The sequence below is a fragment of the Euprymna scolopes genome, chromosome 45, assembly GCF_053919585.1.
Source record: "Euprymna scolopes isolate OS-2025 chromosome 45, ASM5391958v1, whole genome shotgun sequence".
NCBI classification, from domain to species: Eukaryota; Metazoa; Mollusca; class Cephalopoda; order Sepiida; family Sepiolidae; genus Euprymna; species Euprymna scolopes.
Window position 1 is genome coordinate 2,517,591 of NC_136526.1, and position 26,821 is coordinate 2,544,411.

General features: G+C 34.1%; 1 protein-coding gene across 2 annotated transcripts in view; it reads left to right on the forward strand.

Moving 5' to 3' along the window:
• The window catches only part of LOC145269130 (uncharacterized), a 267,872-nt gene that overhangs the window by 135,611 nt on the left and 105,440 nt on the right, over window positions 1-26,821 (forward strand). For both annotated transcript variants that reach the window (XM_080124733.1, XM_080124734.1), the window contains exons 12-14: window positions 8,653-8,815; window positions 14,425-14,585; window positions 26,684-26,769. In XM_080124733.1, coding sequence (XP_079980859.1) covers window positions 8,653-8,815; window positions 14,425-14,585; window positions 26,684-26,769 — 410 coding nt within the window. The remainder of the gene's footprint in view (window positions 1-8,652; window positions 8,816-14,424; window positions 14,586-26,683; window positions 26,770-26,821) is intronic.

Sequence of the window (26,821 nt, forward strand, 5' to 3'; positions counted from 1 at the left end):
AGACTTTGGAATTCCCTTTCGGGTTCCTGCTTCCCCAACTGTACTGACATGCAGAAGTTCAAATGTAACATGAACTGACATCTTGCTGCCCAACTCCCTACATAGTACCCCTGTAGCTTATATCTCTGATAGTAGCCCCCTACATCAAAGTGGCAACGTGCCTTGTTTGGGGTGAAAATGTAAAAAAAAAAAAGAAAAAATACAAGATACACCTGAAGAAGGCTGGAGTTTGTATCGACCGAAACGTTGTGAAAATCACACTCAAGATGAGAACAGTAGTCCGATGAATAATAATACATATAACCAATCCTCATCTCAAAAAATTCAGAAACGTCAAAAAAAAAGTTTGAAAATTTTTTTATTTTGAATATTTTTGGAGAGAAAATGTTTTTATGATTGTTAACTGATAAAATGTTTTTATGATTGTTAACTGATAAAATGTTTTTATGATTGTTAACTGATAAAATGTTATTTATGATTGTTAACTGATAAAATGTTTTTTATGATTGCTAACTGATAAAATGTTTTTTATGATTGTTAACTGATAAAATGTTTTTTATGATTGTTAACTGATAAAATGTTTTTTATGATTGTTAACTGATAAAATGTTTTTTATGATTGTTAACTGATAAAATGTTTTTATGATTGTTAACTGATAAAATGTTTTTATGATTGTTAACTGATAAAATGTTTTTTATGATTGCTAACTGATAAAATGTTTTTTATGATTGTTAACTGATAAAATGTTTTTATGATTGTTAACTGATAAAATGTTTTTTATGATTGTTAACTGATAAAATGTTTTTATGATTGTTAACTGATAAAATGTTTTTTATGATTGTTAACTGATAAAATGTTTTTATGATTGTTAACTGATAAAATGTTTTTATGATTGTTAACTGATAAAATGTTTTTATGATTGTTAACTGATAAAATGTTTTTATGATTGCTAACTGATAAAATGTTTTTATGATTGTTAACTGATAAAAGGCGATTACAAAGGGAAGTAATTCGTTTCTAGTTAATTAATGTTTTTATTGCGACGCTGGACATAGGGACAAGTAATTTAGATATTTTGAACCGATCAGTTACATTTCTAATGATCGGTAATGCCATGAAACTGCAGTAAAATCTTAAGCTAATTGATGATTGTTTATCATTGATATAAAACTTAATATTATACCTTGTTTGAGGTGGAGATGTAAAAAAAAAAAAAAAAAAAATTAATCTCAGACTTGTGGCGTTTCTGATTTTACATTTTTTCTTTTGACTCGAATTTAGAACTTGTCCAACGTACAACCCTATTTCCGTTGTGTATTTTGTTCTCCCTAAATCGTTTTTATGGATTCTTATCTAACTGTGCATTTAACGGACTATTGTTCTTGTGTTCTAAATGTCCATCTTAATGGCACGTGACTCGTTTAGTGTTCGTGGGTGCGTGTGTGTGTGTGTGTGTCAAGCATATAATACGCATACACATATGATCTTGTGGCGTTTCTCTGCATCCATTTTGAAATCGTCTCGCCTTATTGGGAGACCTGTTTAATCATGCTTTCAAATGATCTGAAATAACAGCAAGGGGAGACTTGATTCCAAATATTTCTCATATGTTATATCTCCCCTCTTTTGGAAATAGTGTATGATTATGAATATCTCCAGTATCAAATAATCCTTATACAATGTGAAATTTTACTTTATGTAAGAAAAATAACCAAAGAGGAGAGATATAGCATATGAGAAATATTTGGAATCAAGTCTCCCCTTGCTGTTATTTCAGATCATTTGAAACCATAGCAGCAATTTTTAGTCTCCCCTCGATCAAGGCTAGAGGTTTTGGGGAAATATCAGATATTTTGTAATTCATATGCAAAACTTGGAAAACAAATCAATATGATTGAAACATTTTATGGCTGTAAAAAAGTGTCAAAAATAGGTTCTGGATCATGGATGATCCCCTTAATGTGCGACATTAGGGCAGATGTTATGTAATCCATTACACAATTCAGATCATTACCTTTCAAATGAGGCCCTGTCGGTGGGGCATTAGAATACGCCGACTGCCCCCCCCCTGCAGAGGGTAAAAGCGTGGCCTTCGTTATAAAGATGGCCGGTCAGCTGAAAAAATGACGTCATCGCCGAGGTCCCAACAAGCAAGATATGTGGAACTCTTGACTGTCAATAATGAACAGTAATTTTTACAGACAGCGTTACAAAACTTCAAAATTGGATTAAAATAAATAAAGAACACGATGATTTATACTGAAACTCATCTAATATTAATAATAAAAAAATAATTAAAAAAAAACAAGTTGTTTGTTTAAGTATTATAAGCAATTGAATATTTCGTCGTATTATAGATTTTAAAGATTAGAATACGTTCTTTAATTACTTATAAATTACATTTAAAAAAAATGAAGGAACACGATTTGATTTGTAGTAAACTTGAAGTTTATTTAATATAATTAAATGAAAATTATGCATATTTATGAATATTTGAAGCAGAACACAAGCAAAACATTTGATATGAGTTAAGACAATAAACAAATATTAAAATTAAACTTTTTTTTTTAATCAAAATGAATTTTTTTTAATCAAAATGAATTTTTTTTAATCAAAATGAGTTTTTTTTTAATCAAAATGAATATTTTTTTAATCAAAATGAATATTTTTTTAATCAAAATGAATTTTTTTTTAATCAAAATGAATTTTTTTTTAATCAAAATGAATTTTTTTTTAATCAAAATGAATTTTTTTTTAATCAAAATGAACCACAATCAAAAAAAACAATATTTTTAAAAATCGAAATGAATTTTATTTTAAATCGAAATGAATATTTTTTTAAATCATTTGAACAATATTTTTTTAAATCAAAACTGAAAAACGAACGATGAATTAGTTTAACTGAAAACGAACGATGAATTAGTTTAACTGAAAACGAACGATGAATTAGTTTAACTGAAAAACGAACGATGAATTAGTTTAACTGAAAACGAACGATGAATTAGTTTAACTGAAAAACGAACGATGAATTAGTTTAACTGAAAAACGAACGATGAATTAGTTTAACTGAAAAACGAACGATAAATTAGTTTAACTGAAAAACGAACGATGAATTAATTTAACTGAAAAACGAACGATGAATTAATTTAACTGAAAAACGAACGATGAATTAGTTTAACTGAAAAACGAACGATGAATTAGTTTAACTGAAAAACGAACGATGAATTAGTTTAACTGAAAAACGAACGATGAATTAGTTTAACTGAAAAACGAACGATAAATTAGTTTAACTGAAAAACGAACGATGAATTAATTTAACTGAAAAACGAACGATGAATTAATTTAACTGAAAAACGAACGATGAATTAATTTAACTGAAAAACGAACGATGAATTAGTTTAACTGAAAAACGAACGATGAATTAGTTTAACTGAAAAACGAACGATGAATTAGTTTAACTGAAAAACGAACGATGAATTAGTTTAACTGAAAAACGAACGATGAATTAGTTTAACTGAAAAACGAACGATGAATTAGTTTAACTGAAAAACGAACGATGAATTAGTTTAACTGAAAAACGAACGATGAATTAGTTTAACTGAAAAACGAACGATGAATTAGTTTAACTGAAAAACGAACGATGAATTAGTTTAACTGAAAAACGAACGATAAATTAGTTTAACTGAAAAACGAACGATAAATTAGTTTAACTGAAAAACGAACGATAAATTAGTTTAACTGAAAAACGAACGATAAATTAGTTTAACTGAAAAACGAACGATAAATTAGTTTAACTGAAAAACGAACGATGAATTAGTTTAACTGAAAAACGAACAATAAATTGGTTTAACTGAAGAACAAACGATAAGTTAAAATTAAAATCAAACAAATAATGTTAGTATAAACAAAGTTACTAATGCAGAAATATTTCAAATATTAAATACATCAGACATTATAAAAATCCGTTGTGGAATTTAATTAAAAGTTTGAATTTTTCTGAAATTTTTTTTTTTATTAATGTTGTCATTCTCCTTGCGACAAAAATTATTTATGAGGGAATTCGAAGAACTCCATATGAGCATTTTATGTCTTCAGGTCGAAAATGAAGTTCACATACCTAAAGAAATAATTTAAAAGAAAACCGTACCATATGTTTGACTTTTACAAAAATTACGGGTTTGTATTATTGTACACATAGATTCGAAAAAGTTGTCAAAAAACAAATATAGAACAAATGTTATCAAAGGAAAGATAAGTTACTTTTCTACCAAACTGGATATAATTTTGGTGTTTTTATTCAGTGTAACATGTTTATTCAGCTCGAAAAACATGCAGTGTTTACCGATGTATTGGAAAATTCAAAATGGCGGCCGACTCTTAAGCACGGTAAGTTCGGGAAAAGGTGTTATAAATAATAAACTAGACAAAATACTGTTAGAAATTCGCTCAATATATATTACCGTGACATAGGTTGACATATATTCGGTGTTTTTAATAGTATTTTGTCTAGTTTATTATTTATAACACCTTTTCTCGAACTTACCGTGTTTAAGAGAGAGTCGGCCGCCATTTTGAATTGTCCAATACATCGGTAAACACTGCATGTTTTTCGAGCTGAATAAACATGTTACATTGAATAAAAACACAAAAAATATATCCAGTTTGGTAGAAAAGTAACTTATCTTGCCTTTGATAACATTTATTTGTTCTATATTTGTTTTTTGACAACTTTTTCGAATCTATGTGTACAGTAATACAAACCCAAAATTACATGACAAAAAAACGATAAGATAGAAAAATAATTATTAATGAACTTTTTTTTGTTGTTGTTGACTAAAATAGTCATAAACAGTTTTTGGTAAATATGAAGAATTACTTCACCTTGGAAAATTCCTTTATAATTCCTAATTTTATAGATTTTTGAGGTCGCTGTAAACGAAAATAACATTTAAAATTAAGGCAAACGAGTAGTTTCCAAGAAATGTTAGTTAAAAAAGTGGGGGATCACTTTTCTATAATAATTTAACGTAAACTGACCATCCACTTTGTGGCCACTATTTACCCTCGGAAAATCCTTTAAAATTCCAGGAAACAAGTAGTTTTTTTCTTTTTAAAAATATATTAGAAAATACTCGTTTGCCTTAATTTTAAATGTTATTTTCGTTTTCAGCGCACCCGAAAACTTATAAAAGTGGTAATTTTAAAGGAATTCTCGAAGGTGGAGTTATTCTTCATATTTAACCATTTTTTTAAAACATCAATAAATTCATGAAGTATTGCTCAGTAAAAAAATAATTAACCTAAAGAAAAAATCATGTTTCTTATTTAAGATTATTTCACCACATAACAAAAATAACATGCAAAATCATTTTTTTTATATCCATATTTTCAGTTTGTTAAAATACGTTAATAATATAAATTGTAACACCACGAGTGAACGCGCGTTTTTTTTTTTAGTTTAGTTTCATATTATATATATATATATATATATATATAAGTATTTTTTAAATTTTATCTTTCTAGTTTTAAAAAAATTGTAAAATTTTATCAGCCGGCATAATTTATTTTTAAATATTGAAAAATTTCAGGAAAATTAATTTTTGCTAGAATTTTAAAACGTGTGTCAACAGCTTAAAAAAATCGTCTCTTCAAAAGAACGTCTTATGTCTCGCATTTTCCTTAGTTTTGTATGCTGTAAAAAATTTTTTTTTAATATTAGCAATTTATTTGAAGCTTCTTCTTTTGAATGGTAAAAAACTTAGGATGATAATCTTGAATTAAATTATAGTCACATCGTGTTAAATACAGGGGGGGGCACGTTAAAACTTACTTCGCTGAATGGAGATGGTGTAAAATCTTTTCTTTTTACTGCATTAATCCATAGACAAGATAATTCTTTATTTTTCGGAAATGAAAATACTGTAACTTTCGGTCCTTTACGATAATTTCCTCTGCAATTCGGAACGATGCACCGTGAAGGCATTTTAATAAAAAAAGAAATATTACAATACGTTACGATATCTACCGGTGACAACAGTTGGTTGCTTGAGTCAAGCAATGCTTGACACCGGTAAAGGGACTATCCGTGATGACGTCAGCAGATTAAATTATTTTTGCCCACCGGCCATCTTGTCTTTTAAGACGGTCTTGGTAAAAGTCCCTTAATGGCGGTCCTGGATATGACCTTAAACTATATCCAATGGTGAGGCCCCAGCTTGTGGGCTTTGGGGAGTGTGGAGCCACCCTTTAATTACCATTTCTCTCAGGTCCACTCTGACCCGGAGTGGTAGTACCTGTTTGGGTTCCAACTATGGGTTAAATAGAAACCGACTTGAAAATAACAAATATATTCTATTAAAAATTTTTTCTTCCGAATCTTTGGATTCGGCATTAAATAACCCGAAAAGGATTGATATGCTGTAAAACAAAAACAACCAACCAATCTTTCAAATGAGCCTTCATTTATTAAATTCTGATCAACCATCACTGACATTTAGAACTTATAAAAATTCCAAAAAAGGTGGTGTGTGTATCGGCAAGGTTGAGAACTCCCCGGCTAGTTTTTAGAGTAATTTCCTAAATAGAAAGCCTTTTTTAACATGGGGAATGGGAAGAGCGCTGGTTGTTTGTATCGGTTGTTTATGCAATAAAGTTGTCGGAGATTGGGTTGTAAACGGGAAGTATACATACCCATTCCTTAATGGATTCTGCCGAGAGCTATGGTATCTGAGTTTGAGCACATTTGTTGTCAGAAGTTGAAGTCCGTACAAATTGTATCTATCCCCTCACCCATCCCACCCACCCACACACACATGATTCAGTTTTCATTAATTTTTATTTTTTTTTTATGTTTGTTGAGATATTTAACGGAGTGCATATGAGTGCGTGGAAAATAGCAACTGCGAAGGATAGCTGGCTTGTGACGTGATTGTCTGAGGGAACAATGTTACTCCCAATTGGGGAGATTGAGATGTCCCTAAACCCTGAGGGAGGCAAGTAAATATGCTGAGATTGTCTGTTGAACATTAACTGAATCCCGGACAGCGGCAGTTGACCTATCAAAAGGGATATAAACCCAATGACAGGAAACGTCAGAATAATGTAGAAACGAGATTTGTACTTGTTGGCTTGGAGAACACCTGTTCAGACTATGGCTTTCTGAATGACAGGATTTGACCCCTTGGGGTCGTGTGAAAGGAGTTCAGTTTTTGTCCCAGGTCTTGAAAACTGTGGACGGATTGCGGAAGTGCACACACGCAGACTGGCTGGGGATTCCCCTCTTGATGTTTTGAATTTTGGTTGGTCTGGCAAATCGCCAGACCCCACCCCATCCCTGAATATTTAAGCAAGCGCCCAGACTGTTTTGGTCAGATTGAAGCCAATTCTCGAGAAAGGAACACGCCCCCAGAAACCCGCCAGAGACCCCCCCCCCCTCTTCATCGTGACCGCCATCCAGTGGACGAAGAATAAGATTTTTGTGAGACTTAAAGTGTTTTGGGGAACTGACGATGTACATATGTAAAAACCTGCGACTTTTGTGAAATTAACTTTTCGTAGTTAGAAACCTTGTCTTTCCTTTCCGGTGTTGCTTTTGCTTTTCAGCAGAAAACAACACAGAGACGCAGAGAATTTTGTGAAGCCCTTCTGGGAGAAAAACGATCACGAGCCACAGTTTCCGATGAGGTTAGAGATCAGTTGCTGACCGGAGCATGGGACGCTGTCACAGCTGGTGAAGAGATTAACAGCAGCATTAGTCGATAAATGCTCATATGTAAATTAGAAAGTGTGCATGAAAAGAGAAAGAAAAAAAATGAAAAAAATGCAAATGGTGCTCGCAACAAATGAAATGACATGAAGTTGCAGACGAGAATTGGCTGCCTATGGCTGACGTGCGGTGGGAAGAAGGAGAAACGCGAGCGAGGTTAAAACGAACAAACATTTGACAGAGATACTTTTTTTTTTTTTTAAGCTGAAAGTAATAAAAAACTTGGTACTCGTACAGTTTAACCAAGACATTAAAAAAAATGTAAATATCGAAAAAAGGTTATATTGTATGCATCCGTTATGGAATGAAGTTCTCCCCCACAAAAAATTTCACTTAATTTCATCAAGTAGGGTTTTTTTTTGTTTTTTTTTTTTACATCGAAAAAAAAACAATTTATGATATCGAGCAAAAGGTTTGATTTTTTTTTTTTTTTTTTTTTTCCTTTAATTTCTTTTTTAAGGAAGAAAAGTTAGTAATAAAGATAGGGATGGAGTGTCGGCGCTTTAACTGGAGTTATCTCTCCGTGGCGTGTTACAAATTTCTATAATGGCTGACTTCAACGCGCTCCCATAAAAATGTGTTTTTCTGCTGTAAAAAAAAACTACTGGATCAAATTAAATGGAATTTTCTTTTGGAGATCTTCATTCCATAACGGATACGTACAATATAACCTTTTTTTCAATATTTTCATTTTTTTCATGTCTTGATTAAACTGTACAAGTACCAAAACTCTTGTTAATAAAAAAAAAAAAAAAAAAAAATGCGCAAATTATTTTTCTTGCCTTCGTTTGTAACGATGTTACAGATGTTTGGTGGAAAAAAGATCTTAAATTGATTTATGTATAATATTTATCGCTTTGTTGATCGCGTTTCTTTTTCCTTTGCAGAGGGAGGTCCTGTCGTTGGTACTGAGCCTGATCTCAATGGTGGCTGAATACCTGCGTCAAGCGTGTCTGCCTGTTAACTCTTCTCTTAAAGACTACCTCAGTTTACCTCTACAAGGAATGCGACTCAATGTTTTCGTTCATGAGCTCGGCAAAGAAATTTACTGTGAGTCATTTTTACATACTTTGTCTAGATTGGAAGGTGTGTGTTTGTTTGCGGCCGTGTCAAACGTACTGATCGCATGGTCATGCATGTTGCTCTGGCTTGATTCACATTTAAAATTGAAATATTATCATTTTGTTGCACCTGGGGATGGAGCATTTGATTACATATGTGCAGACATGTTTCAGTGGCGTCCCAATTATGCACATATGTAACCAATAATGTTTGTACAATAAACAACTATATACCTGCTCTGTCCTGCATTGAACACTCTTTAATAATCATGTGAGTTTCATTTGATGTACATCTAGGAAACCAATCGCTACAACTCGTGTGTGTCTGTGTATATATATATATATATATATATATATTAAACTGCAGACCAGCTTAATGTGGGTACTGGATCTCAACATTTTGAACCGAGAGAGAGACTTAGCTGTCGTACAAAGCTAAGACTCTGTAACATCATCTTTGTATAGATACTCCCTCAGGCATTTGGGCTCATGGACTTTAAGTGTCTGAGGGAGTGGCACTCGTCTGACAAGACGTTGCAATCATCATATATATATATATATATATATATATATAGGTTTGGTGTCAAACGTACTGATCGCATGGCTTCATTCACAGTTAAAATTTAAATATTATCATTTTGTTGCATCTGGGGATGGAGCATTTGGTTACATATGTGCAGACATGTTTCAGTGCCGTCCCAATTATGCACATATGTAACCAATAAAAATACAATAAAATAGACTATATACCTGCTCTGTCCTGCATTGAGCACTCTTTAATAATCGTGCGAGTTTTATTGGATGTACATCTAGGAAACCAATCGCTACAACTGGTGTGTGTATATATATATATATATATATACACTCCCTGAAGGATTAAAAACAAGACCTTCCAAAGGGCGAATGAACTCTTTTTCTGGGTCAACGGCCAACTAGCACCGTGTATATTTGTGTGTGTGTATATGTGTATTGGGGTAGAGAGGGCTCCCGTAAGCCGTGGTGAGGGCAACCTTTCTAGGAGAAGCAAATCTCTGATTTAAAAAACCATAAAGCGGAAGACCAGTACCCGCATTAAGCTGGTCTGCAGTTTAATTTGTTGCTGGCTATCTTGCTCTTGCTTGTTGCTGGATCTCAACATTTTGAACCGAGAGAGAGACTTAGCTGTCGTACAAAGCTAAGACTCTGTAACATCATATTTGTATAGATACTCCCTCAGACATTTGGAATCATGGATTTTAAATGTCTGAGGGAGTGGCACTCGTCTGACAAGACGTTGCAATCATCATCATATGTTTATACTAGCAGTTCAGCCCGGCTTTGCTCAGACCCCATATACTGTTCATAACTTTATATGCATGTATATATATTAAACATTGTGAATATGTATGGTAATGCATTTCTATATAATAGTCTTCCATATCTACCATAGAGAAAAGTTGGTAGAGACCGCAGACGTCAAATTCTTTTTTACTTTGACCCTAATTTTGACCCCTAAACATTTGTTTTGGGCTAAAATCAAATTAAAATGTTTGACCCATATCTAAGTAACCTACATCTAAAATTTCAAGTGTTTAGACCAAAAACTGGCGGAGGAGTTTGGTAGAATCTGCAAAGGTCACCTCTGTAAACTTTGACCTCTTGGCAGCCAAATTTTCGCCCAAAAACCGGATTAAAAAGCTTGCCCTATGTTTTAATAACCTTTAGGTATTTGACTCCTTGGCAGCCAAATTTTCCGCAAAAAAATGATTAAAAAGCTTGCCCTATGTCTTATTAACTTTTATGTAAAATTTCAATTGTTTAGACTGAAAATTGGCTGAATAGTTTGTTAGATACTACAAAGGTCAAATCTTTTGAACTTTGACCCCTTGGCTGAATTATTTGGTAGACTGCAGAGGTCAAATTTTTTTTAACTTTGACCCTCAATTTTGACTCCTTAACATTCACTGTTTTGAGCTCAAATCAAATTATAAAGTTAGATCCATGTCCAAATAACCTATATCTAAAATTTCAAGTGTTTAGACCCAAAATTGGCGAAGGAGTCTGGTAGAATTCTCAAAGGTCAAATTATTGAACTTTGACCCCCTTAACAGCAAAATTTCTGGCCGAAACCCAATTATAAAGATTTTCCCAAATCTCAATACCCCCGTATATCCAATTTCGAGTCTGTAAACTGAAAATTGACAGTTATTTGGTAGGGAAATGTACACAGACAGACACACAGAGACATTTTCACTTTTATAGATATATAGATATACATAGATGTACTAATGGGTGAGGGGCACTTGGCTTTGCCCGGTTATAAAAGACGCTAAATTATGATATTTTAATTTGTCTAGGTTTTGTATATATTATCGTAGTTATGATTTCAAAAGTGAAAAAAAAAAACAAAGTATTTGGATGCCATCAGCTAGAATCGAAACCGAAAGCAAAGAACATTTGGCCTTGATGTAGGGGAGACTAAAACTTGCTGCTATGGTTTCAAATGATCTGAAATAACAGCAAGGGGAGACTTGATTCCAAATATTTCTCATATGTTATATCTCCCCTCTTTGGTTTTCATACATAAAGTAAATTTCACAGAGTATAAGGATTATTAGATACTGGAGATATTAATAATCGTAGCCTTTTCCAAAAGAGGGGAGATATAACATATGAGAAATATCTGGAATCAAGTCTCCCCCTGCTGCTATTACAGATCATTTGAAAGCATAAGATTAAGCAGGTCTCCCAATAAGGGGAAACGATTTCCAAATCGATGCAGAGAAACGCCACAAGATCATATGTGTATTATGTTTGATAAACACCACCAAAGATGCCTCCGAAAAATCCTCAGAATCAGTTGGAAGGACCGACGCACCAACACCAGCGTCCTGAGTGAGGCTGACATTCCTACTATCACCGCTGCTGTTGCTCAACGCCAGCTCAGATGGACTGGTCATGTTGTCCGAATGCCGGATCTCCGCCTCCCAAAACAGATTTTCTACTCTCAGCCAATTGAGGGAAAGCGTGCCCAGGGTGGCCAAAAGATGAGGTATAAGGACAACATCAAAGTAAATTTAAAACGGTTTCACATGGACCTTGAGACATGGGAGGACGTGGCTGGGAGCAGGTTGGCATGGAGGAGCGCTGTCCACGAAGGTGCTGCGCTTTATAGCAGTGACCTAAATCAAGCTGCTGAGGATAAACGCAGGCGCAGAAGGGATGGATTATCAACCAGACACACCCAACCCCACCACCACTAATTTTATCTGCCCAAATTACACAAGAAAAATTGGGTCTAGGATTGGGCTCTATACTCACCTGAGAACCCACAGAAGCCACAACAGAGGATAGTCTTACTCGGACACGAGTGACTGCTGATGATGATACACACGCACCCACGAACACTAGGGAGATATAACATATGAGAAATATTTTGAATCGAGTTTCTCCTGGCTGTTATTTCAGATGATTTGAAACCATAGCAGGAAGTTTTAGTCTCCCCTCCATCAAGGCCAGAGTTTTTGTAATTCATATACAAAACTAGGAAAACACATGACTATGATCGAAACATTGGTAAAGGTGCAGTATCTTTCCATCCATAAAAAATCTTTTAAAATTACCATTGTAACAGGTTTTCGAGAGTGCTGAAAACGAAAACAAGTTAAAATTAATAGTTTTCAAAAGTGGGGGATCACTTTTCTATATTAATTTCACATGAAATGAACACCCACTTTATAGTCACCTTTTTTGTATGTATGGCGGGCGGGGGGGAGGAGGAGGAGGTCTTATTTTTTTTTTTAAGGATGGTGTTTATTAGGTAATTGTGACCTGGTAGACCAACACAAAACCTTAAAAATCTTGTTTTCTATAGGTTTTCGGGTATGCTGAAAACGAATATTGCATTTAAATTTTCAACATATAAATATTTTTCCGGGTATTAAGCCATTGTTGTACACACGAGCGCACATATTTTTTTGCTTAATACCTGGAAAAATACTTATTTGTGGAAAATTTAAATGCGATATTCATTTTCAGCATACCCAAAAATCTATAGAAACAAGTTTTTTAAGGTGGGTTCTATTTTGGTCTACCAGGCCACAATAATAAATACCATCCCATAAAAAAAAAATAACAGACACTCCCCGCTAAAAAAAAAGTGGCCATAAAGTAGGTGCTCATTTCATGTTAATTTAATATAGAAAAACGATCCCCACTTTTTAATCAACAATATGTGACCTTAAGGGCAAATTTCACATAGTCCACTACACAATTCAGGTCATTAACTTTCCAACGAGTCTTCATATGTTAAATTCTGATCAATAGTTGCCGAGATTTCAAATTTATAAAATTGCCAAAAATGGTGGTGGGGGGTGTGTGTGTATATATATATATATATAGCAGGTGGTTTGAAGCAGCATTTGAATATTCATAGAAGTGACCATCAAGAACGTGCTGCTAGTGGTGTACATGTTTGCACAATGTCTGCCAAAGAATGCCAGAGTTTGACAGGGCTTAAAAGACATCTTCGTGCGGCCCATCACTGATTTGTTTTCATGTTTCTGTGTATATATTTTTTGTATGTGCTATATTAAGTAATGGCAATGTTCGAAAACGAATTTGCTGCCATCATATATATATATAGTCTTGGAAGTTTTTAATCTTTAAAACTATACAAAAAAAACCCATTATTTTTTATCATTCGTTAGAAAACCATTCAGTAAGTCATTCAATCACCTGCAATCACTGCATAAACTTGCTCTCTCGAATTTACTATAGGACCAGTAATAATTTATTTTTTAAGGGATCATCAGTTGTTTACCATGAAACACTGTTTCGGGGATTTTATATATATATATCCGCTCACCGCCAAATTGAATATTGAAATGCTCATATCTTTGGTTCTATGGGACGAAGCTACATAAAACTTTGTAGACGTTTTGAATAGTTATTACATTATATTTTATAATTCAAGTCTTGGCCTTCGGGACAAGATCAAAGTGTAGTATCTGTTCTTCAGATGCTGCACTTCTATTTCTTGTTCTCTTTAGGTGGAGGAGAAATCCTTCATGACTGAGACAATTTTTATTTTTGTTCCTTTTCTCCACGTTAAAAAACGACCCTGGTGTCTAACTCTGTCCTGTGGGAAGGCATAGTAAATAGGTACATTATATTTTATGACAATTGGTAAAATACAGCTATATTTTCCAACCAATAAAATATGCCCAAATTTGTCTACATAGTGTCCTGGTAAGCCACTTTTAGTTTTGCTGCTTTTCGATGAATTTTGCTTGTTTTTTTTTTTTTTTTTTCCTTGGTTGTCTCCCCTGTGGCCTTGCACATATATACACTCATTACTTAACTGAAACTCATTATGTTCATCCCAAAGGTTTGTGCATGGGTTATATAAACAAACAATAAAAAAAATAAAACAAAGTCACTTTCCACCTCCATTTATAGCTTTAGTATTGTGTTAAGCGATTTGAAGGAACTTTGTGTTAATATTTACATTTGAATTGAAAATTTTATTTTAAGTGTATTATGCCTAAATAAATCTGGCATCACTCGTAAAATCAAAATTAAAAATTTCTTTAATGCTTTTTTTTTTTTTTTTTCCAGATGGCTGCCAAGAAGACCTCTCGAAATTTGATCTTATTCTCAACACCTTCAACCTTCCCTGGTTGGCTATGTCCGTGTGCTATGTTCTTGCCCAGTCTTTCCACGATACAATGGATATGTACAGCGAGGACTTTGGAAATACGTTCACCCTGTCCGTTCTTGTAAGTAAATTGTCCCCACTTTTCAAAATTTATCTCTTCCAAAGTATCTGAGATTTTGGCTTTTCTTTTTTGTTTTTAAAGCAAAGTTGAGCAATTTATTTATTTATTTATTTTTTTAAGAAAAAAAGGGGGGAGTTTCCCCATTTTTTTTTTTTTTCCTTTTTGTCTTTAAAGCAAAGTTGAGTAATTTATTTATTTATTTATTTCAACTTCCTCCTTGGAGTCTTTTTAATAATAATTTACATTACTAAATAGGAATTCTGTGTGTGTGTGTGTGTGTGTGTGTGTGTGTGTGTGCGATTTCCTTCTTGATAGGGTCCGAAACAGCTGAGTCTATCTTTTGCAAATTTCACAAAAGCTAATTTATATATCTGGCAGTGTTCTTAGATATGTTTTGTACAGAAATTCATCCGATAAGTATCAAAAATCGAAAAACTCCGATCTTAAAAATAATCTTTCTTATAAATAAAAAAAGAATAATTTTTACTGGGGAATATTTTACGTTACACCAGCCAAGGGAGATGATAAAATCTCAGCAAATTATTTCTTCTTAAAAACAAAACAGATTTATTGTTATCTGAAGATATAGGTCAGTTGTAGATTGCAGATCGAATGATTCCCTGTTCAAGCCTGGGTATGCCTCACCATTTTATTTTAATTTTTTCTTAATAATGAGTTAAATTTATGATAAAAAAAAAAGGTCCCATTTAAAATTGCTGCAAATCATTTCTTTGTTTGTATGTTTTAAAACTAAACATTAATCAGAAGTGACTTTTCCAGGGCATTCATCGTCAAGCCCAAATGTCAGCTGGCAGGATATTATCAACACAGACGGAATTTGAAGGACGACATTATTGCTTTTTTTTATTTTCTCAATCATTTCAGAGTAATTTCATTATTTTACACCCGAGATAATCAGCCATTTTTCAATGTGAAATTCCGTGCTTCTTCGTTGTTAGAGTGAAAATCGAAATATTGAATTTTATTAAAAACCAATGCTATGTCATGTCGAAATTAGTAACATATCCAAAAATTATGAAAAACGATAAAGTAGAAAACCAATTATTAATGAAAATAGTTTTTGAAATAACCTTCAAGTTTGTACATAAACTACCAGGCAACCCAGCCTCGCCCGGTCGTAAAATACGCATAAACATCTTTTTAATTCATACAAAAACTAAGACGTGTATTTTCTGAACAGTTCAGTTCTCAAAAGTAAAAAAAAAAAAAAAAAAAAAATATTTTAGCTGAGATCGAAATCTAAACCTAAAGATACATTGAGGACATTGCCAAGGCCGCTGCAAAGAAGGTGGGCTCTCTCTACCATGCTAGAAAACTACTTATGCCTGAAAGTATCCTGTACCTCTACAGGGCCACCATTCATCCATGTATGGAGTATTGTTGCCACATTTGGGCTGGTGCATCTGCTACTAGTCTCTCGTTCCTGGACAGGATTCAAAAGAGAATCGTAGAACCTAATAGGTTACTACTACTACTGCAGACATTCTAACTGTAATCTCTGACCGTATATACCATACACTGGATAAAGCAAGGGAGGGAAAGGCAGTAGCCGTAGATATATCTAATGCTTTTGACAGGTATGGCATCATAGTCTTCTTGTGAAAATAAAATCATATGGTATTACTGGACAAATACTTAACATAATGAAATCCTTCTTAAATAAGAGAAGAATCCAGGTTGTCCTCAATGGTCGTACATCTAAACAATATGATATAAATGCGAGTGTACCTCGGGTAGGCAACCATTCGCCCATGTATGGAGTACTGTTGTCATATCTGGGCTGGTGCATCTGCTGCTTGTCTCTCGCTCCTTACTTTACTTAAAAGTTCTACCGGGTCATGGCTGATGGAACAAGAACAAACTACTCTCGTGGATTAAATAAAGGGTTCTGTTTGAAATTCTATATAGATTTCTAAGTTCGACAAGATGCACCTGAAGAAGATTGGATGCTATATTATAACAGACACGAGGAGAAACTGAATGAAAACAAAAGAAACCTTCTAAACCACCAACAGCTACGGCTAAAGATACATTACCTGAAAATACTTTGTTCAAACTCCTAGGCTTAACGTTCACAGGAAATAGAAGTCGGAACAGATACATTGAGAGTATTGCCAAGGCTGCTGCAAAGAAGGTGGGCTCTCTCTACCGTGCTAGAAAACTACTTATGCCTGAAAGTATCCTGTACCTCTACAAGGCCACCATTCATCCATGTATGGAGTATTTTTGCCACATTTGGGCTGATGCATCTGCTACTAGTCTCTCGTTCCTGGACAGGATTCAAAAGAGAATCATAGAACCTAATAGGTTACTACTACTACTGCAGACATTCTAACTGTAATCTCTGACCGTATATACCATACGCTGGATAAAGTAAGGGAGGAAAAGGCAGTAGCCGCAGATTATTCATTATCGTAGACCATCTTACCCTTTATTTATTGCAGATTATTCATTCTATGGAGGTCAGGTGCGAACGAACACCCCATAATTTTATTATACCATATTTCTTCAAACTGAAACATAATTATCAAAGTATACTTACGCAGATAGATATGAAAAGCCTTTATTAAAGTTTGTGCCTATTTCCAGTCTATGGAGGCCAGGCATGAACGCAGACCTCACAATTTTATTATACCATCCCTATTTAAGTTAAAACATACTCATCAAAGTATTCTTGTGTACATCTATATCAAAAACACTTGTAAACGTTTTATTTTTTTAATTTTTAAATTTTTTATTTCCATACTTTGTGGACCAGGCGCGAACGCAGACCCCACAATTTTAATGAACCACCGTTCTGCCAGATCAAACATACCCATTCCTGTGTCTCGATACATCTTCTATCATATGTAATCAGTTTTTTAAAATAGTCAACCATATAGGAGCCTATTCGTGACTAGACACACACACACATTCAGCTTTATATTATACTAGCGTTGAGCGTTACGACGACGACATAGGTTTGTTTGTTATAAGCAAAGTAAAAAAAGAAAACAACGTTAAAACTTAAGCGGGAAAAACAACACAAAAAACTAACGTAAGGCAAACGAACGATGTAAACAGAAAAACGAACATGTGAAAAATGGCTTAAATAAGCCTGTTTCGATATTAAAATTTTAAAAATCGGTGGTACTCTGGTGTTTTTGGGTGTGTGGTCGGGGGTGGATAAGCGAAGTAAAAAAAAAACCCAGAAAAACGAACGTTACGCGAAAAATGGCTTAAATAACACTGGTTCAATATTTAAATTTAAAAAATGAAAAAAAAAAGACATCTCACACCACGATTTGAACCCAAAACGTTTAGATAATGAACAAACTTGCTAATCGACTGACCTAACGCGACGTACATGATATTTGTTCAGTTTTTCAACTATTTAAAGTAAATCAGGTCACGACGTCATCTGGCGCATGCGTAGAACCGGCCGCCGTCACGAGAAGACCGTTTTCGTTGCCCCCCCCCCCCTGTCGAAAATTATCGATTTCGGGGTGGAAAAATGAATGTTTTTGGCCAATTTTTCGATATTTTTCGAGCAAAGGATAGAGCTCCAATATGATACCGAGTTTGTGAATTTTCGTTGTCTGTCGTAAATTTTTAGAAAACACACAAACATACACACACACATACATACATACATTTTTGCTTTTATATATATAGACTAGCGAGGGGTACCCGGCGTTGCCCAGGTGTGTGGGGGGGGGTAAAAAAAAAAGTAAGTATGAGGATTGAACCCGAACCGTTGAGGCAAAGTTGTGAAAAAAAACAAAAACCGTGCGACGTTAACCATTGCCCCACCGCGAGATGCTTATGGAAACACGTTTGAATTTATTTAATTACTTGAATTTAGCAGGTGCCCGGTTTAATAAGTTAATGAGGTCAAGTTTGACTGCGGGATTTCATTTACTGCTGAACGCTTTCCCCCCATCCCCAAATTGTTATAGGAAAAAGACAAACCCACATGTGGCGAGCGACAAATATTGAATATTTATCTTCCCAAAATCGAGCAAATTAAATAGACAGGCGAGCTTTGTTGTTAACTGTGAGATATTACGATTTATATGTGATATAAAAAGTTTTAAAATGTTGTGAAGCGAGCGACCGCTTCTCTGAAAGAAGCCTTTTGTAGACACACAGAAAAAGCGAACTCACATACATACATTTTCGCTTTTATATTTATAGATATATATAAATATTAGTACCATAATAGATATATATATATATATATATATATTATGGTACTAATATTTGTTTTCATTTATTTTTAATTTTTTTTTTTTTACCCACCATCAAACAAGTTAATTTGCCACTTAGACGTAAGGAGCTACTAATTGGAGCCCATGAAAGATTAAGATGGTTTGAACTTCTGCATATCAGTACAGTTTGGGAAACAGGTAGGAGGAAGGGAATTCCTAAGTCTAGCTGTTGAAGGGAAGAAACTATTAGTCGAATATTTTCTGACATTTAGGGACCTCAGCACTGAAGCATGTTTTATCGGGGATATGTACATCGAGGGGGCACAAGTGCAACGAGTTCATCAGAACACATTCCATTAAAATACTTGGAAAACAGGCACAGGGATGCAACATTGCATCGTTGGGGCAGGGGTTGGAGTCTAGTTGACAAAGTGGGACCTTATTAGATTGCAGACCCATAAGCGTAGATTCCATGAACAAAGCTTCTTTCTTAGAACTGCATGCCTGTGGAATTGTCTTCCGTTTTCCTGCTTTCCAGCCGACTTCAATATGGTTGTCTTCAAGTCTAACGTATACAAGTTTTTCATGAGCCGTTCCACATAAGTTAACAGATTTACCGAATCTCCATTACTAACGGTTACTATATTGTCCAATTTCTACTGTACACTCTTTAACCCTTATCCTCAAGTTGCCTCTTGGCCTTGATAATTTGGTGATGTCTATGGAAAAAAAAAAGAAAAAAAAAGACCCCTTTTCTGGACTCTATTCAAGAGGGAGAAGCTAGTGTTAGATGTGGCAACTATCTACCATGCATGGTAGAATGGTGGCCTTGTAGATATACAGTTTCAAGCATTGTTATGTCGGACGGATCCAAGGGAGGCAACTCTTACTAATTTTGCATTTAGTTTTATAATCATTAGTTAATAATTTTTATTTTTTTTCACTCGCGTTCACCCCACACATCATGTCTGGAAAAGATTAACAAGATGTTGGTTTACATTACATTTAAACTTCTGCATATCGGAAGCAGGTAGCAGGAAGGGAATTCCAAAGTCTAGCTGTTTTTTTTTTTTTTTTTTACATGGGCATCATCACTTATCAAGGCCAAGAGGCCACTCAAGGATAACGGTTAAAGAATGTACAGTAGAAATTGGACAATATAGTAATAGCAATGGAAATTCGGTAAATTTGTTAACTTATATGGTACGGCTCATCAAAAACTTGTTTACGTTAGACTTGAAGACAACCGTATTGTAGTCAGCTCGAAAGCAGGAAAACGGAAGACAGTTCCACAGGCGTGCAGTTCTAAGAAAGAAGCTTTGTTCATGGAATCTACGTTTAGGTTTAGGCACAGATAAAGAGTGGGGGAAATTATTGATAGTGTTTTCAGCTATACGGGTGTTTCTTGGGAAAGTTTGGCGAGGTGGGACCATAGATTGAAGCTCAGTCGAGCACTTGCCGTGAAAATAACGATAAAGCAGAGACAAACTCGCAACATCTCTTCTGTGAGAAAGCGGTTGCAGGGAAGAGAAAAGGGCATCTCCCACAAGGCTACGAAGTCTATTTTGAACTCTATCAAGGCAGGATAAGTCCTTTCTAGCAGCTCCTGCCCAGATGTGGCAACAGTACTCCATCTTCGGACGTACCTGGCTCTTATATAGATAGAGAATTGCATCAGCAGTGAGATATCTACTGGATCGATAGAAGGATCTCACCATTTTTCCAGTGGTCTTAGCAACGGATTTAATGTATGTGTTTCGTTTAAGATCAAGAGTAAAGGTCAAGCCCAGAAGCTATTTTAGGGGAGAAACTATTTGAGTAGAAAAATTTTTGACATTTAAGGACCTCAACAGTGAAGGGGTGTGATTTTGTTGCTGAACCAGTTTGTCTCGGATATGTACGTCGAGGGGACACAAGTGCAATAAGTTCATCAGAGCACATTCCGTTGAAATAATTGTAAAACAGGCAAAGGGATGCAACATTGTGGCGATGGGACAGGGATTGAACCCTATCCAAGAGGGAGAGGCTAGTGGTAGATGCACCAGCCTACATGTGCAACAATACTCCATGCATGAGCGAATGGTGGCCTTGTAAAAGTACAGTTTCAAGCATTTCATGTTGAGTCGATCCAAGGGAGGCAACTCTTATTAATTTTGCATTTCATTTTGTAATTATTAATTAATATTTTGTAATTATTAATTAATATTTTGTAAATATTAATTAATATTTTGTAATTATTAATTAATATTTTGTAATTATTAATTGAATATTTTGTAATTATTAATTAATATTTTGTAATTATTAATTGATATTTTGTAATTGTTAATTGATATTTTGTAATTATTAATTGAATATTTTGTAATTATTAATTAATATTTTGTAATTATTAATTGATATTTTGTAATTGTTAATTGATATTTTGTAATTGTTAATTAATATCGTCAAGGGTGTGAATTCCATATAGAAACGTTGTTTTAATTTGAATAAAATAAAATATGCATCAAGTGCTTGAAAACCAAATCTCAACGTAATATTAGGAAAATAAATATTTTACTTGTTTGAAATTTATCACAAATATATTTCAGACGTAGAATCCATCGTCAGTGTGTTTTGTTATTTTTCTTTTCTTCTTCCTTACCATGTTGTAAATTTGGAGAAAGAAGTCTGTTTGTATAGAGCCGTGCATTGTATCTGGCGGTTGTATTTTGAAATGTTTGAACTGTGCGTAGGTAACACGAGAATAACGTCAAGAATGAAAGTTCAATGGAAACGTTGTTTTAATTTGAATAAAATAAAATACGCATCAAGTGCGCTTGAAACCAAATCACAACGTAATATTAGGAAAATATTAATTAATATATTTTTTTTACTTGTCTTCAGCCCAAACAAAGCATATCGCCACTTGGATAGGTGTATCAGAATTTTTGTAGGAATTTTTGACACCCCTAACACGAAACTGCGAATAAAATATAAAAATCTCGTAATTTCTCTGTTAAAAGTGGGTTATTTATTTTCTTTATGGATTATACTTCCAAAATAAACTATTAAAGTTGTTTTAAAAGTAATAAAAATATTTTTTTTTTTTTTAAAAACAGTAATGAATTTTTCGAACTCAATATTTTTCAAATTTTAAACTTTAAAAATCTATCAAAATTTTTCTATTGATTTTATTTTTACGATATTTTCAGGGTCAATGTGAAATTTTATGCTCTTTCCAATAAACCGAATATAATATTTTAGACAAACGTTTTTTTTTAAATTCACGCCCCCCATTTTCAAGTTTCTATTAAAAAGTAAATAATTAATTTATGTTTAATAGTTTTATATATCACAAATTGAAGAGAAAAGGTCAATAAATAATATATTCAAATTTAAAACAAACAAAAAAACCCCGTTTTTTTAGAAATTTACCTGTAAAGTCCTAAGTTTAAAACCTTTTTTTAAAAAAAAAAACACATTTTTTTTTTTTTTTAATGAAACCTTGGTCCTTGCTCGTTTAATTGAAAAAAAAATTAGGGCTTGAATTACATTTTTCGAGGAGTTATAAGCTTGGAAAGATGGGGTGGAATTATTCACTATTTTCACGAAATTTCTGATACACCTACCACTTGGACATAAGAGGCTACTAATTGTTAGCATGCCTAAGAAAAATTAAGATATTGGTTTACGTTGCATTTGAACTTCTGCATATCAGTACAGTTTGGGAAACAGGTAGCAAGAAGGGAATTCCAAAGTCTAGCCGTTCTAGGAAAGAAGCGATTAGAGTAGAATACTTTCTGTCATTTAAGGACCTCAACAGTGAAGGGGTGTGATTTTGTTGCTAAGCGGGTTTGTCGAGAATATGTACGTCGAGGGGGCGCGTACATTTTATTTTTCTTTTTGTTTTTGTAAAGTGTGTATTTGGAATGATAACGACTGCGATATTGGTGTCGTGTAATATCCAGTTTGGGTAAAGCAAATGATCTAAGTGTGTTTGAATTAATTCCTCTTGTGTGTAGATGCGTATATACATAGGCGTGTATGCGTATACATACTGAGGTATACAGTTTGGCAGGGGAACTGTTACAGAGAGAGAGAGGGAGAGAGAGAGAGCGAGGTGAGTAAACGTGGAGGTAGACACGTTTACCAGAACCAAAGGTCAGCTGACCAGATTACGTATATGTGACGTGGTCAGGCAGGTTGACTAGATCTGTGAGATTTGATTTGAGCTTTGAAGAAGACGGACGTTTTTCCGTGGTCTCCCCCTCTTAACTGGGGAGGGGGGAGACGAATGCTGACGTGTGTGAAGAAGAACCCACACAAGCCGATTTCACTTCCACTTCTGCAGGACCTCTGGGGAAAGTGAAATAAAAACTATAAAACCATTTCATCGTCTTGGAGTGATAAATCTTCGTCAAACAGGTATCAAGTCTCCCTCCAGGATGAGAAATTTCCAGATGGTCCGTTTTGAAGAAGCAGAGGTAGGTTCAGAAATTACATGTCACACACACGATTCCCTTTATGATAATCAAACACACAACCATTTATATTAGAGACAATCACACGAATACATTTTGATGTTATACACCAAACGTAAAAAGTGCCCCTCAAGGATAACCTCGATGATAACGAATATATAACAGAACTAATCCAAGCACACTTAGAGTAATCTCCCTTAGATCATTCGTTTATTTTATAAAATCTTTGTGTTGTATTTTGGCTTTTAATCCTATAATATAGGTAATCTATCTATATATAAAAGTGAAAGTGTCTGTCTGTTTGTCTGTGTAAATTTCCCTACACAATAACCCTGTCAATTTTCAGTCTACAGACTCAAAATTTGATATGCAGGGTATTGAGATTTGGGAAAATCTTTGTAATCGGTTTTCAGCCAGAAATTAGACTGTTAAGGGGTCAAAATTCAACGATTTGACCTTCGAGAACTCTACTAAACTCCTCCGCCAATGTTTGGTCTAAACACTTGAAATTTTAGATATAGGTTCCTTGGACATGGATCTAACTTAATAACTTGATTTGAGCTCAAAACAATAAATGTTAAGGAGTCATAATAGGGATCAAAGTTAAAAAAAAAAATTAACCGCTGCGGTCTCTACCAAATTAATCGGACAATTTTTGGTCTAAACATTTGAAATTTGACATAAAGGGTATTCAGAGATAGGGCAAGCTTTTTAATCGGTTTGGGTCGAAAATTTGAGCTTCCAATATATATAAATGTATGTATGTTTGTATGTCTGCCTAAAACTTTCGACAGAGGCAATGGATTTTCACAAGATCAGTATCGTTTTAAGCTTGACCCTTCAGATGACAAATACCGAAAAATTGGCTAAAAACACTCTTAACCTTCAACTGGGCACTTTTCTACAGGGAGGGATCGCTTTTTTTGCCAATATTGTTGAAAGTCATCCCCTCTTTTCGATTGTCTAGCCTTAATTTAATGTCACTTCCGGTTTGACGGTGGTCGTAACAGCAGAGACGTCACGTTTTTTCCCCATTCTTTTCCTCCTTTGTGGTACGGGTTCGAGCCTGCCTTCCTACTACCACTTTTTTTTTTTTTTTTTTTACTCAACATACACCTCCAAACACCCGGGCAACACCAGGCTGAAATGCTAGTATATCTATAAAAGTGAAATTATGTGAGTGTGTCTGTCTGTGTGTGTACATTTCCCTACCAAATTACTCTATTTTCAATCTACAGACATGAGATTTGACTTAAGGGGTATTGACATTTGGGAAAATTTTTTTTAATTGGTTTTCGGCCAGAAATTTGGTTGTCAAGTTAAACGATTTGACCTTTGAAAACTCTACCAAACTCCTCCGTCAATTTTGAGTCTAAACACTTGAAATTTTAGATGTAGGTTACTTCGACATGGATCAAACTTTTAAATTTGATTTGAGCCCAAAACAGAAGTTAAGGGGTCAAAGTTAAAAAAAAATTTGATCTCTGCGGTCTCTACCAAATTACTCGCCCAATTTGTAGTCTAAACATTATAAAATTTACATAAATTGTATTCAGACATAGGGCAAGCTTTTTAATCGGTTTTTGACTGAAAATTTGGCTGCCAAGGGGGTCAAAGTTCAAAAGATTTGACCTTTGTGGTATCTAGCAAACTATTCAGCCAATTTTAGGTCTAAACATTTGAAATTTTACATAAAGGGTATTCTGACATGCAGCAAGCTTTTTAATCAGTTTATGGGCAAAAATTTGGCTGCCAAGAGGTCAAAGTTGAAAGAGTTAACCTTTGCAGACTCTACCAAACTTCTTCACCAATTTTGGGTCTAAGCACTTGAAATTTTAGATGTAGATTACCTGGACATTAGTCAAACTTTTTGATATATATACACGTTTTATTTTTTATTACCATATTTTTCTGTTAAGTTACATTATTGTTTCGGCTACACGACCGTTTTTTTTCCGTCATGTTGGGGTCAGTGGGAGCAGATGCATGCATGTACGCATATGTGCATGTGTTTACATGCCATGGCGGAGATGTATGTGTGCATGTGAACGTTTCTTTAAGTATATGTGTGTGTATGTATACATGTGTGTGCTCGTGCGTACGGCCGCAGGCTAACCCTCTCCAAGCACTTAACAACAAATAAAAATCAAATAGATAAACCGAATTATAGTCCTCCCCCCCCGCCTCCCAACCTAAGCGAACACCCAACAGGTCAAGACATACTTATCAAGAAATCATCTCACCAACGAGACGCCAACAACCTAAACATTAGGACTCGAATTTTAAAGTAACCCCCTCCTCCTACCCCCACATATCTCCCTCCCCCCTCCATGTATCCCTATGCGCTCAACCACACCAGAGATGAACTTCCCAGACCCCCCCCCCCAACCACCTAATGTCCTTAAACTCCAAAACTAAAACATTACCGACATACCAAGCACCCCTCCAACCTCTCCCCCTTGTTCCCTTCCTCTTTTTCCGCTTTTCTCTCGCACCCCTCCCTTGACACCATTCACCCTTTCATTCCACTATAAACGAACATTTCTGTAAAAGTCTGAGGAAGCTACATGACGGCAAAAAAAAACGGTCGTGTAGCCGAAACAATAATGTAACTCAACAGAAAAATATGGTAATAAAAAATAAAACGTATATATATATATATAAATGGATATAAATATACATATATATATATATATATATATATATATATATATATATAATATATATATATAAATGGATATAAATATACATATATATATATATAATATATATATATAAATGGATATAAATATACATATATATATATATATATATAATATATATATATAAATGGATATAAATATACATATATATATATATATATATATATATATATATATGGCTCTTATATATATATATACGTTTTATTTTTTATTACCGTATCTTTCTGTTAAGTTACATTATCGTTTCAGCTACCCGGCCGTTTTTTTGGCCGTCTGTAGCTTCCTCAGACTTTTACAGAAATTTTCGTTATTATGGGATGACAGAGTGAAAGAGTGAATGAGCTCCTCGCCCCCCCCCCCCCCCTCAACCTCATTCACTCTTTCATCCCATAACAACGAACATTTCTGTAAAAGTCTGAGGAAGCTACAGACGGCAAAAAAAAAACGGTCGTGTAGCCGAAACAATAATGTAACTTAACAGAAAAATATGGTAATAGAAAATAAAACGCATATTTGCTCTACAACAGTATTGAGCACTTTCTTCAGGTTTTTATTAATTACCATTTCTACTATATATATATATATATATAATTCTCTGATAGTCACATTTTATAACTAACTTTAACTTTCATAATTTTCACTATATCACAAAGAACACAACCTATCCATTTGCTTTCATTTATTGACATACAATTTAATTTTCTTTTTTGTTTTTGTGTCATTGCCAGATTAAGAAATACCTCTCGATTTTATGTCACATTAATTATCATACGACGGAGAATCATAATCCAATTCAGAAAGGAACGCGAAAAGAGTAAGTATGAACACCGACGATTTTATTACGATAAGAAATTTGATGCTTGTCA